This window comes from Barbus barbus (genome assembly GCF_936440315.1).
Source record: "Barbus barbus genome assembly, chromosome: 8".
Classification (NCBI taxonomy): domain Eukaryota; kingdom Metazoa; phylum Chordata; class Actinopteri; order Cypriniformes; family Cyprinidae; genus Barbus; species Barbus barbus.
The window spans coordinates 1,903,503-1,917,979 of NC_136736.1; the positions used below are offsets into that span (position 1 = coordinate 1,903,503).

General features: G+C 37.2%; 1 protein-coding gene across 2 annotated transcripts; it reads right to left on the reverse strand.

Annotated features, from left to right (window-relative positions):
• Positions 1-519: 519 nt before the first annotated feature.
• LOC306873659 (B-cell receptor CD22-like) lies at positions 520-14,477 on the reverse strand. Of its 2 annotated transcripts, none has more exons than XM_079423103.1 (11): positions 14,237-14,477; positions 11,997-12,053; positions 8,489-8,827; positions 7,217-7,462; positions 6,711-7,058; positions 2,297-2,548; positions 1,681-1,944; positions 1,503-1,602; positions 1,301-1,346; positions 1,129-1,209; positions 520-1,042 (listed from the first exon to the last, which is right to left on the reverse strand). In XM_079423103.1, the coding sequence occupies exons 2-11, from the start codon at positions 12,043-12,045 to the stop codon at positions 938-940; spliced, it is 1,830 nt and encodes a 609-aa protein (XP_079279229.1). In that variant the 5' UTR covers positions 12,046-12,053; positions 14,237-14,477; the 3' UTR covers positions 520-937. The 2 variants fall into 2 exon arrangements, with proteins under 2 accessions (XP_079279229.1, XP_079279228.1); XM_079423102.1 differs by having other exon boundaries at positions 1,301-1,349; positions 14,237-14,315.

The following is a 14,477-nucleotide window of genomic DNA, read 5'->3' on the forward strand; positions in this document are numbered from 1 at the left end:
ATAAAAGTTATCAAAGGAATTGTTGTAATTTTTTGGTTGCACTTTATTTTGCAGTTACCTGTACTTACAGTGTACTTACTTCAGAAAGTTCTGGAAAAATATAAGGTTATATATATATATATAAGTTCATGTGTTTGGGTTTGGTTTAGGAGTAGGTTCAGGGTTAGGACCTAGTTATTATACTTAGTCAAAAAAAAGGGCAAAACGCATTTTAAATTGATTCTCAAAAATCTGTGATTTTAAGGGAGGCCAGTTTGTATTAGACTTTGAGTTGTTTTGTTCATTTAAAAGACTGTATACAGTCCAAACAGGAAATACTTGAGCAATACTGGGAAGTACTACACTAGCAAAGCTACTGCTCGTTACACACAGTTTAATATCTTCAAGGAGTAGCATCCATAACCATACGCTTTACTCTTCTGCACAGTGGTAATAAATCAAATAATAAATAGGATTATATTTTACAAAATATGCTTTGAATAATAAGAATACATTTTAAATAATAATACATAAATTTGAAAATAAAATTAATTTTATTTACAGCAGACAATCATGTGACTGAACACATGAGCAAAGATTGTTAATACAATCAGTTACAGACATTGAGGTTATCATGAAAACATAATTAGAAACCATAAACTGACTCTTTCAATACTCCAGTGACTTATTATTAATAACTACATTACTGTGATGTTACTTTAACAGAAATAAACAAGTTAAATGTATTTGCGAGTGTTGCACAAATAGAAAGACAATGTGAAATGTACAATATACATTTGAAAGAATGAAAAAAAACTATTCTGCAGAATTTTATAAGCTCCATTACAGTATACACAGTTACTTCAAGAAGGTTTAAGAAAATTATTGATAATGAAATAAGCATCAAATATGATATTTCTGAGTATTTCCATGTGAGCAGTAACACTGTGAGGAGAGTTTAATGAGGATCTGCTGAAGCTCCTGCTAGAGTCTCATATTCAGAAGATCTGGACCGAAGCTCCAGAGCCGTGTAGGTTTCATCAGGAGCTCTGGAGTCACCAGACTGTGAGAGACAGATGAAGAAAACAGCCTGTGTTTATATGGGTCTGCTGAATGTGAGAGTAAAGAGTGTTTGAGACATTCACTGACCCTGATCGTGCTGTAAATGTCTGCAGATGTTCTGGACACTGGATCCAGAGCTGTGTATGTATCCTCACTCGAGTCAGCCGTCTGTAGAGAAAGATTTCAGATACAGTACTTAAGTGCAACAATATCATCAAATATTGCAGTTGAAGATGAAGGTGTGTGTTTGCTGACTCGCCTGCTTTTGATTCACATCTTCACTTCCACCGTCTGTCCTCCCCTTCCTACTAAAAACAGGAGGAAACTATTAAAAATGTGTTAAATACATCAAATAAATAAAAAATACTAAAAGGCAGTAAAAAAATGATTTACTCTAAATGTGAGATTAAAATGTTGTAAATTTACTGACAAAATTTAGTGTCCAGACAAACTTCACTCACCAAATGAACACAATGACGATGATGATGATGATGATGAAGATCAGTGCTCCACATCCCGCCATAATCCCAGTAACTGTGTGCAGAGCAGCTCTCTGAACCCCTGAAACAAGATGTTCATGAAGATCATTTCACACCAGAGACAGATGAAACTCAAAGAGTGTCTGTTTATACAAAACACCTTTAACAGAGACTGAAACAGACGCTGATCCCTGAGATCCATGTTGATTCTGAGCCTCACAATAGTAGGGTCCACTGTGACTGGAGTTAAAGCTGGAGATGATGAAACTCTGTCCAGATCCAACAGCTGAGCTTTGATTCTCCTTAAACCAGCTGAAGTTCAGAGCAGATGGGTTTGAGTCACTGCTGCAGCTCAGAGTCACTGAATCTCCCTCCACTATTTCAGCAGACGGACTGATGGACACCGAGACGCTCTTTGGAGGATCTAGATTAAAAGTAAATGATGAATAATTACTTTGTTTATCTCATGAACTTCTCTTATGGTTGTTGACGATTACTGAAGTGTATCCGCAAGCAGAAGCTGAAAAAGATTGTATTTGAGTGATGAGATCAGAAAGGTACATGAACTGATTCATAAACCCATGAAGAGGGTCTCTATTCACGCTCATTTTACATATTATTACTTTAGTAAGTATAAATCATATCTAATAATAAAAGATGTCATGCATTCAGTATGAACAGGCTGAATTTATCAAACAAATCTGAACTAAATTCTGAAAATCTCTGAATAATCTGTGAAATATTTCACTAATGTTAATGAATCAGTTTGTACTCACATTCAACATTAAGATAAACAGGTGGAGAGATCAGACGTTCATATCCTGAAACAGCACACTGATAGTTTCCTGAATCAAGACGACTGACTGACTGCAGCTGAAGCTGAGTCTCTGTGATGATTGCTCTAGTTAATCTCTGATTGTTTCTGTACCAGATGAATGTTGTTTGTTGAGGCAGAGAGCAGCTGCTTTTACATCTCAGAGTGACTGAATCTCCCTCTTTCACACTCTGCTGTGTCTCCACCTGCAGATCTGACAACAACGTTACGTTTTGATAGTTTGTTTTTCAATTTGAAATTAAATAGGCAGAAACGAGAAAACAGTAATTTTTTGTTTTTTCATTTGTTAAAAAAAACAAAAAAAAATAGATTTTGGCTCGATTTTCGTTTTTTTGGTTCACGGTTAGAAAATGGATAAAGGACTTCAAAATTTGTTTTCCTCTTGTGGGCGGTCGTGACACGCCCCTTTCCGCTGATTGGCCAACCAAATCTGAGCCTGTGACGTCATCCTCAGTTCATTCAGCAGAATAATAGTCCTCTGCTGCTGTACAGGGCAGGTCCTAGATCGGCTTTCCTAACGCGTTATACAGAAATATTTATTTCAGAAATGTTAATCAGGACCCAGCCAGAAATTTATTTAGCTGTACGCGTAGTTAAATCTGTATAGTGAAGCTGCGCTACCCATAAACAGAGCAGAATGGATGAGAATCACAGATAAAAAAAAAAAAATTGATTTAGGGGGGTCCCCCAGATATTTTTATTGGTAAAAAATAACGATGATAAATCTGATTAAGTTCAAGCAGTTAGGATACGATTATTTCGTTAATTAATTATTTACTGTAATTCATGTGAATGAAGTCTGTTTTTATAGGCTGTCAAAACGTAAATGCCTCTATCAGGGTCGGCGCCAGAGCACACACACACATATTATTTAAAAAAAATTTTAACACGCAAAAAATAAATTTTACGTTTTTGAGAGGGAAAAAATAAAATAAAAAACATAAGTCACGTGTAAGTGGATAAATATTTACATTAATATTTATACTAATGGATAAATAATTGCAATATATAATATAGGTTTATAAACAAGCCAAACATGCTATAAAACAGGGCGTGTCGTTATGGTCGATTGAGTCTGCAGGAGTTTGGGAGGGAGTTTGATACCGCGGCTCCGCCTCACGACTCTACTGCGCAGACTCTGGCTCCAAACGAATCTCTACTGCGCAGACTCTGGCTCCAAACGAATCTCTACTGCGCAGACTCTGGCTCCAAACGAATCTCTACTGCGCAGACTCTGGCTCCAAACGAATCCCTACTGCGCAAACTCTGGCTCCAAACGAATCTCTACTGCGCAGACTCTGGCTCCAAACGAATCTGTACTGCGCAGACTCTGGTTCCAAACGAATCTCTACTGCGCAGACACTGGCTGCAAACGAATCTCTACTGCGCAGACTCTGGCTCCAAACGAATCTCTACTGCGCAGACTCTGGCTCCAAACGAATCTCTACTGCGCAGACTCTGGCTCCAAACGAATCTCTACTGCGCAGACACTGGCTCCAAACGAATCTCTACTGCGCAGACTCTGGCTCCAAACGAATCTCTACTGCGCAGACACTGGCTCCAAACGAATCTCTACTGCGCAGACACTGGCTCCAAACGAATCTCTACTGCGCAGACTCTGGCTACAAACGAATCTCTACTGCGCAGACTCTGGCTCCAAACGAATCTCTACTGCGCAGACTCTGGCTCCAAACGAATCTCTACTGCGCAGACTCTGGCTCCAAACGAATCTCTACTGCGCAGACTCTGGCTCCAAACGAATCTCTACTGCGCAGACACTGGCTCCAAACGAATCTCTACTGCGCAGACTCTGGCTCCAAACGAATCTCTACTGCGCAGACTCTGGCTCCAAACGAATCTCTACTGCGCAGACTCTGGCTCCAAACGAATCCCTACTGCGCAAACTCTGGCTCCAAACGAATCTCTACTGCGCAGACTCTGGCTCCAAACGAATCTGTACTGCGCAGACTCTGGTTCCAAACGAATCTCTACTGCGCAGACACTGGCTGCAAACGAATCTCTACTGCGCAGACTCTGGCTCCAAACGAATCTCTACTGCGCAGACTCTGGCTCCAAACGAATCTCTACTGCGCAGACTCTGGCTCCAAACGAATCTCTACTGCGCAGACACTGTCTGGCTCCAAACGAATCTCTACTGCGCAGACACTGTCTGGCTCCAAACGAATCTCTACTGCGCAGACACTGGCTCCAAACGAATCTCTACTGCGCAGACTCTGGCTACAAACGAATCTCTACTGCGCAGACTCTGGCTCTAAACGAATCTCTACTGCGCAGACGCTAGCTCCAAACGAATCTCTACTGCGCAGACTCTGGCTCCAAATGGCGTCATTTATTCACGATGGCAGAGGCCATACTGAGATGTTTTGGCTTCACTTTTCTATAGTGGAAGGAAGCGGAGACGCGTCGTCTATCTTTTTTTTACAGTCTATGGTATGAGCTATCAGAACAGACTAAGTCTATAAGCGACACGAGGTACATAAAATAATCACTAAAATTATTATTGTTCAGCAATCGTGCAATGTTGCAACATTTAAAGTTAAATGATTTGCTAAGAGTCGATGTCAATTAATTTTATTATGGTCTAAAAATGTACTAATTGAGGCTCAGGTAAGTAATAACATTTGCAAGTAACTTTATGCTATTTGTTTTCTTTGTTTAAAGAGCTTAGACTTTTGTGCTAGCTATTTTGATAGTTATCTCTTTGCAGATTGGAAATGCCTGAATGAAACACGTCTATGAAGAGGTTTGAGCACATGTATAAATCTTTTTCACATTATTTTATATCAGCTGTAGTTTATCTTCTGTAGTTCTTCATTTCATATTTGAATGGAAAGAGGTAGTCTGCTTAAGTTATCGTTTTTCTCTCACAGGGCAAAGACATGTACACTGACTACATGCTTGTTATTGCCACAATCCTCTAGCCTACTCTCCAGTGAGTATTGAATGCATAAATCATATTATTTGACATCTACCATAAGTCAGAAGTGGTGTTATTTGTGTTTTTTAGGATAATGCTTTCATGAAGGATGCCCTTGTGTTCCCTGCATGAACACAGATCATTATCTGTTATGTGTAAGATTTTACATGGTGTAGCTCATAACAATATAGAAATTATTAAACTTTGTGGTTTGGAGGGATTGTTCTTTTTAGCTGGTTTTACGGAGGGTGATTTTACCCAAACATAATAAGGCAAAGATAATGCAAATGTGAAATGGATTGTCATAACACTTTTATATGCATCCCTATAGGTACAGAAGCCACTCTTAAGAGAGATCCTCCTTCTAGTCTCCCTGTATACCCAGTCAACACGTGAGATCACGCGATGATCACAGTGACATCACACCATTCTCACAGTGTGAGGAACATGTGAGCTCATTGTCAATTTGAAATGTTGAGCGGGAAATGTTCTTATTTCTGTTAGACAGCTACAGAAGCACTTATTGAGAATTAACAGAGATTTAGATGATGTTTTATTGTTTTGTTTGACGTTACCATCATGGTGATTAGTGTTTGCTTTAGTTGGGCTCTTGAACCTTGACCTTAATGTTGTATTGTGTTGGGCTGCTGTAACTGTGTTTGTAAAACACATTAGTTCTGGCAAGGAAAACTAAAACAAGACTGCAATCAGGTGATATTGGTTTGTTACTGCTGATAACAGTGCAGCCATCACCTAGATTCAGTATGCAGACTTTATGAGGAGTTATTAATCTGAAGCTTAAAATAATAATAGCTCTGTGATTATACATTATAAAACTCTACAGTGTCATAGACATTTATGAAGGATTTTAAAAGCATGAAAAGACACAAACATTTTGAACTACTGTGTTATTTAAACACAAAGAGAGACATTAAGAATCGGTGTATGAATCTCAGCAATGGTGACAAGCAAAAGCTTCATGCTGCAATGCATGCTGGGTATCTAGTCTCTGTGCAGTGAGTACACTTTGATCTTACATTAGTATGAGCTCACAGTGAGGGCGGTGTAAGATAACACTTTTAGCTCACTGTTACCTCACATTGTGACCTCATCACGAGTATCCTGTGAGATCATGGTGACATCACTGTGAGATCAAATTGTTGACTGGGTAGTGTTATAACACTTGAAACTTTAAGGGGATGAAACTAGTAATGAATAAAGTATTTACATTTATGCATTTGCTTTCATCCAAAGTGACTTGCATTGATTCAAGGTAAAGTCTCTATCAGTGCATGTATTTCCTGGGAATTGCACCCATGACTCATTACTAGTGCCGTGCTCTTCTGTTTGAGCTCCTATAACAGGTGACATGATGTGTTTTACATATTTCTGTGGTGTATTTCTGAGAGATCACTACCTGTGACGTCCAGCTGAGCTCCAGGAATCCCCGTCCATTTTCCACCCTCTCTGTTTGTAGTGAATTTGCAGTAGTAGATGTGTTTATCAGCTTCTGTTACACTCGTCAAAGTGATTCTGTAAGTGTCTTTATATTCACGGACACACTGAACTCTTCCTCTGTTTTTTGGAACTAAACACAGGTCTGGTAGTTCTCCATCAGTTAAAGTAGGTTTGGTCCAGAAGACTGTTTTGATCTGATGATCACTAGGATATATTACAGTACAGGACATATTCACTGTTGACCCCTTTAATGCACAAACATATGAAGGACTGTAATTCACCCCCCAATCCTGCTGAACATCATCCCCTGAAACACAAAACACAGAAATTAGAAATATAATTATGCTTTCAAACACATGAATCTTCCATTGTCTTCTTTATTTTAGCTAATGTCTAACTTTACAAGTTCAATTCAAAAGAATAGTGTTAATAATTCACTAATGTATCGAATCAGTTTGTGCTCACATTCAACATTAAGATAAACAGGTGGAGAGATCAGATGTCGATATCCTGAAACAGCACACTGATAGTTTCCTGAATCATGACTCTTGACTGACTGCAGCTGAAGCTCTGTGATGATTGCTCTAGTTAATCTCTGATTGTTTCTGTACCAGATGAATGTTGTTTGTTGAGGCAGAGAGCAGCTGCTTTTACATCTCAGAGTGACTGAATCTCCCTCTTTCACACTCTGCTGTGTCTCCACCTGCAGATCTGACAACAACAACTCACTGATTCATCAGTTTAAAGTGATAGTCCACTCAAAAATATTATGTATCACTCTGATGTTGTTCTTAATCCACACATGGCCTTCTTTCTTTCTCAGAACATGTTTACAAATGTCCTGCTTGTGATTGCCCATTTCATAGCAGTTCAGTTCTTGTTTATATGGATAGCACTTTTCACAACAGAAAAGCATTTCAAAGCCGATTCACAGCCAACTTTTGTTTCAATGAAACAATGTCTTTGGGCCCAAATGAACATGGAATATAGCATTACTTTCTATTATCTCTTTCTTTGATTTCTTCTAATCACAAGTGATTATTTCAAGACACAACTAAACTCTTCTGACAACAAGATAATATCATATAACAATAAAATACAGCTCTGTCACATGTTCGGTGAAACAGATGAAATGGTATTTGAAGGCTTTAAAAACATCTCATGCAACTCATATTGTATATTGTACATGACTGGTTTTGATGATAAAGAAACTGTAAAACAATTTATCTAAACCTTTCCCGTTGCTGTCCTTTACGCATTCATGAGTGTATGAGAAGATCAGGTCACTCTGGTGTGTAGAAAACATGAAAATAGTGCACGTGTGCAATGACAAGAACTGCTGCGAGGTGAAGACTTTTACTAAATAAGAAATTACATTTCAGTTTGCCGATTTGTTTCTTGATGAATCCTATCACACACCTTCAGAACACTTAGGATGAAAGTCAAAAATCATGTAATTTCTCTACAGTTTTGCAACTTTTTTTGTTAAAGCATGAAGAAGGTCACCTTTTACAGTCATTATATGAACGAGTACTCAGGACATTTTATTTAACATTTTTCTATTTGTATTCAAGAGAAAGAATCTCATACGGCAGATGGAGTTACATGATGAAGTGCTTGTGTGTGTGTGTGCGTGCGTGTGTGCGTGTGCGTGTGTGTGTGTGTGTGTGTGTGTGTGTGCGTGTGTGTGTGTGTGTGTGTGTCTGTGGTGTATTTCTGAGAGTCCTCTAGCTCTACCTGTGACGTCCAGCTGAGCTCCAGGAATCCCCGTCCATGTTCCTCTGTTTGTAGTGAATCTGCAGTAGTAGATGTGTTTATCAGCTTCTGTTACACTCGTCAAAGTCAGATTGTAAGTGTCTTTATATTCACGGTCACACTGAACTCCTCTGTTTTCTGGGTCTAAACACAGGTTTGATGTTTCTCCATCAGTTACAGCAGTTTTGCTCCAAAAGGCTGTTGTGAGCTCATGATCATGTGGATAGTTTAAAACACAGGATAATTTCACAGTTGTTCCCTTTAATGCACAAACATATGAAGGACCGTAATTGACTGCCCAATACTGCTGACCATCAACCCCTGAAACACAGAAAATTTGGTGGTTTTTCGTGTGTTTTGAACTTATGTATATAAAGTATCTTTTAATTTTGACCATTTTTATGCAACCCAGGCTCATTGGAACTGCACATAATGTAAAAAATTGCACATAATGTAATAAGTATTGCATTATTATAGTAATAAAATGTGCGTAATGTAATAATTTTCGGTAACACTTCACTTCGATAGTCCACTTTAGACATTCGGTCCCACTTTATATTAGGTGGCCTTAACTACTGTGTACTTATATTTAAATTAATCATTTTATACAATGTACTTATTGTTAGTGATGGTGAGATGAAGCTTCATGAAGCTTTAAGCTTTTCAGCCAAGTGGTTCACAAAAGGGTTAATTTCTGGAGGCTTGATTTGCTCACAATACCACCTGGTGGCCAAAGAGTGTAAAACAAGCAGATATATTACAGACAGAGGTGGATAGTCTCAATAAAATAATTTTATATGACTGAATAATAGGCTTTATTACATCCAAAACACATGTCGCTATGCCCACCCCCAATTCCATTGGTTTATAACATGGTAAATCTTATTGGTGTAGACTCGAGCATGCGCATTTCTTTGTTTTGGCCATATTACAGAAGTATTGTGTGTTAATTCTAGAATCATATCTTAATTATAAGAACCATGGTAATTTTAGTCAGATGAAGTCATTGTTTACAAATAAACTCTTGATGACAGCACCTCCGGGTTCTTCAGGCTGAATAGCGCTTCATTCATATTTCCTTGAGGATCGGCAGGCCGCGGATCAGCACTAAAATGGGATTTTATACGCAAATGATGATAATTTACTGTATTTTAGAAATGGACAAACACGAACATAAGTGGCTGATTTTACGTATTAAAGCACGACTGTTTTTTGTTGTTCTTTAAAGAAATGAGTGATAGCCATGATCAATGCGTCACAAACTTGTAGGATATAAAGTGCTAATAAAATGTTTTCATGGCAAGCTCTTGTTTATATCTTAATAAAATATTTGAGCCTATATTGATTTTCTTACAGTTTTTAAAGGTTCCTATCTTGTAGTAAATAAGTGTCCGTGACATCAGATATTAAAAATCCAATTATATCTGTATCCACATCCTCATTGTGTGCCTGTTCTAATCTGTGTACGGGATGAATTTAGATTCAGTTATTAACACTTGATCATTGTAGTCATATAGACCTGTAAATCACTCTGAGCTGTAAATCTGTGCAATATATACGTGATTTCTTTTAATAAGTAAAAGAGACATTCTCTGTGATTAATACTTTTTTTATGTATCAAAGACTATATACATTTACATTTACATTTAGTCATTTGGCAGACGCTTTTATCCAAAGCGACTTACAATATAACTACTAAAAATCTAAAATCAGTAGGTCTAATATAGTACAGTGATTCCTGGTTCTTTTTAAAGGATTGAGCCACAAAACCAGTCATTTAATTTGTGCATATAGCCTATAAAAGTATAAATACAAATGTTGCAGAGAAAATGAACATTTATTGCTTAAATACGCACTAAAGCACATTAATAATAATATTTGCTATAGGTCAGATTTAATAACAGCTGTTTTAGTAAACAAAACATTTAAAATAGGCCTATATGCAAAATAAATCAATTGTTTCAGCAAGGTTTTTATTCCCATTATCCACACATAAAACCCCAGTTCACGCTGATGGGCTATTTGGTATTATTGTCTTATTTGTCACCGCAGTGTTGTTTTGTAAATTAAAACCATTTGCGGGTTTGTCCTATGTCTTCCTGAACTACAATGAATGAAGTTTGTGCTTATCCATCGATCCTAAACTAAAGAATATAGGCTACATATAAATATACATTATACAAAACAGCTAAATCTCAAACAGTGGATCATTTTTATCAACATTGCCCAGCTAAAACTGCTGTTTCATAATTCATATTTCTCATAGGTGAGGCTATTTATAGTATAGGTAGAACTATATCATGGCCACGAATTAAGAATTTGTCCCCCAGACTTAATTCATGAGCTGCTCGTATTACACAGCTCTGTTCTGCCCGAAGTACTCAGAGATGCCCCACCAAGCGTTTGATAGGAAGTTAATCAAACTAATTTGTCATAATTAAAAAAAAACACATTTGCTAATTGACTCTAACTAAAATCACTGTTGTTAGCACTTAATATTTCTGTAGTACAGCCAAAAAGTGTAGATCATTCATAAAAACATATATAAAAGAAAGCTCATGCTCAAACTTCAACACCAATAAGCTCTGCTGTATTATAGACCAATGAAACTGGGGGTGGGCGGAGCGACACGTGTAGCCCCGCCCCATCGTCCAGGGTGCACTCTGGGGCTACTCCCTCTGTCTGTAATAGATCTGCTTGTTTTACACTCTTTGGCCAGCAGGTGGTATTGTGAGCAAATGAAGCCTCCAGAAATTAACCCTTTTGTGAACCACTTGACTGAAAAGCTTAAAGCTTCATCTCACCATCAGTACTATTCTGTGTCAGCTGTGCCCCGCGACAGAACAGCATACTAGACCTTGATCGTGTAAAGACACTTGCTGTCTATGGAAGAGAGTTCACGGGAAACATCATAAATATCTTAATTTGTATTCCGAAGATGAACGGAGGTCTTGCAGGTTTGGAACTTTTTGGGAGAAATATCCCTTTAACAAATGCAAAAGTGATATAAAAACACATTCACTGATGCAGCCATGCTATTTTAACATGTTTTGTTGAACCAGAGTTTCACATTTTCCATACCGGAGCTTTTCATCACTCAAGTGCATGAGCAACCGAGCAAACCTGAATTAGAAAACTCATGCATATGAAGCTGTATATGTGACGACAATGTTCAAAAGTATCAGTTTTCAAATTGTGCAGGATGTTCAAATTGTTTTGAAGTCATAACATAATATTCTGCAAGTAATTGTGTGAAAATGAGTCTTTATCAAATTTCTGTACCTGTAAATCATACTGAAAAGGAATAAAAGTTGTCAGTTTTACTGTCTCTAGTGTTCATTTCAATGGAAACTGTAGTGAATCCTACATATTGCTACGTTTTGCAGTTTTTTTGTTAGCTGAGACACTCATCAGTTTAAGAGCTACTTGTGAAGAGCTCAGTCATATTTTCAAGAGTGTTAAAGTGTTTGTTTAGTGACTGAAGACTCACCCGCTGTCATGATCACCAAGATCAGAGGAAGAGACATTACGAGTAACATTGTGACTTCTGCAATCAAAAACAAACAATTATGACATTATGAACATCATCTATATACAACATCACAAACTCTATTATCTTGATAATCAGTAGATAGAGATCATGATGATTTCAGATTAATTTACAGCTCATTGAAGGCTTGACATGTGCTGAGGATGTTTCTGGTGTCAGGCCTTGTGTCTAATCGTGGACATTTAGTCATCAGGGTCTAAACATTTAATGCATTGTTATTAAGGATGTAGCACTATTGGAGCACTTTTGTATTTTCTGTGATATATTGATGTCTGTTACCACTGAATCTATATCTGCATCTGAAAGAGGTGCATTAAGGAGAACACAAGTGTGATATTTATGTAGACTATATCTTTGACACCATGCATATCTACAGACTCTGTCGATCTTCTCCTTGATTCCTCAGAAGTTAATGTTACTGATGATATTGCTACTTAGTCCAGGTGATATGTACAAAGTTTGAGGTGATATGATCACTTTCATAAAAGCATGAAACTTGGTACAATTGTACAGGTTAGGATCCTGAACATTTTCAGAAATGGAGCCAACGCAAAAACACATTTTACTTTGCTCCATAATCAATTGATGTATTTTGTGTCATATCTCCTGAACCAAACTTGATAACACATAAAAGGTGATGTCTACCCCTATGTTTTGATGGTCAAGGATTACAGTGATACAATATACAGCAACATAAACTGTTCAGGTGAAGAGTTAATGGTGAAATCAGCAATATGAGAAGGAAATCACAGTATCTGAGCATCACAGCCTTTACAATAGTCCATATTATGGATATGAATTTTTTCTTTCTTTGATAATTGGCTAATATTTTATTAAATAGTACAATAAAAGATTGTTTTCAAGAATACAATCATACATTTCAGAGATATAAAAAATATCATCTCAAGTAAGTGTATTTTTCCTTACCCCTCAGGCAGAGTCGGATAGGCAGTAGTATGTTTCCAATACATTCTTATTAAAAGTGAAGAGACCTGATAAACCAGAGCCACTGAGAATGACACAGTTACCCCAAACTCCCTGGAGGGATCTAGCCACTGATATATTAGGTCCTCTGCCAACTGGAGAATCCATACTAGTGGTAGTTAACTATTACAGCCGCTATTATTAGTATGGGATAGTCAAGTCTATCACAGCTGATAAAGTCATCGACTGGTTGGAGGAGGTTTTTAGCCATCATGGTCTGCCATGCACCCTCAGATCAGATTGTGTTCACAATGTTTTCTGGATAGTTTCTAAAATGCATGTTTAATTCTAAGCAAAGGGGAAATGTCACGTATCAAGTGTAATGCGTGCGACGTCATTACGCATGGAGAGCGACGAGTAAAGATATGAGTTGAGTTCTTGAACATCCTGTCTCGTGTCTGATTTAATTTAGCATCTTTAGCTAGTTTGAGCAAAGACAACAATCAGATGCTAAAACAGCCGCTACATTTAAATCCAGACTCAAAACCCATCTGTTTCACTGAACAATTACTGAATGAGCACTGTGTAGCATCCTGTTATGATTGCGCTGTATTGTGTGTAGTATCCTCATTTTTTTATTCTTAACTGTTTTCATTAATTTTAAATCATTTTAAAATGTTTATTCTCTGCTTTATGATTATTTTAATATATTTTTATGTAAAGCACTTTGAATTAGTATTGCGTATGGAATAAACTTGCCGTGCCTAAAGATCTTCACACAGTATCTACATACTACATACTAATATGCATCTATAACAGATATTGAGCTTCTGGAATTAAAATCCATTCATCAAATCAACATTCACCAAACAATTTCAGTTTTAGCCCTACAGAATTAGGTAACACTTTATTTCGATACACTTTAGATGCTCTATTAACAGTAAGTAACTTTGCAACCAGCAGTCATTAGAGTATTATAGACTGTCTGCTTAATATCTTCTAACGCTTTATTTTAATGGGTTCACTACATACAACATACTATGAGAAACTTTGCAAGTATATGTCAACTTATTCTACTAACCCTAAACCTACCCTACAGAGAGTTAGTAGACATGTAGTTACAAATTAATGAGAATTAGTTGATATGTAGTGCAAAATTACTTATAGTTAGTAGAATGTCTCAAGTGGACTATCAAAATAAAGTGTAGCACTGAATTATTTTATCTGATGCTAAATGCTGGTAAAAATGGTCTTACCGCACTGCAGTGTCAACGTCTGTGTGTCAAAGTCAAATGACAAAAATATCTGCAGCTTAAAGTGTCAAATGCCTGCAGTTTTCACACTTTGTGTGACACGATCTCAACTACACAAGACCAACTCAAAAAGTCTCAAGATCCAAACAAATAACAAGCTTTAGAGTTCAGTATTGTTAAATCTTTGTGAGAGAACATGTGAAACGTTTGCTTTGAGAAAGAGCTGTGTAAAGATGCTCATTAT

Coding starts and splice junctions, on each gene's coding strand:
- LOC306873659 (XM_079423102.1), bottom strand. CDS start 12,045: ATGTTACTCGTAATGTCTCTTCCTCTGATCTTGGTGATCATGACAGCG. Junction 1,945..2,296: donor TGTTTATCTTAATGTTGAAT/GTGAGTACAAAC, acceptor CTTTTAATCTAG/ATCCTCCAAAGAGCGTCTCG. Junction 1,210..1,300: donor AAGATGTGAATCAAAAGCAG/GCGAGTCAGCAA, acceptor CTTTCTCTACAG/ACGGCTGACTCGAGTGAGGA.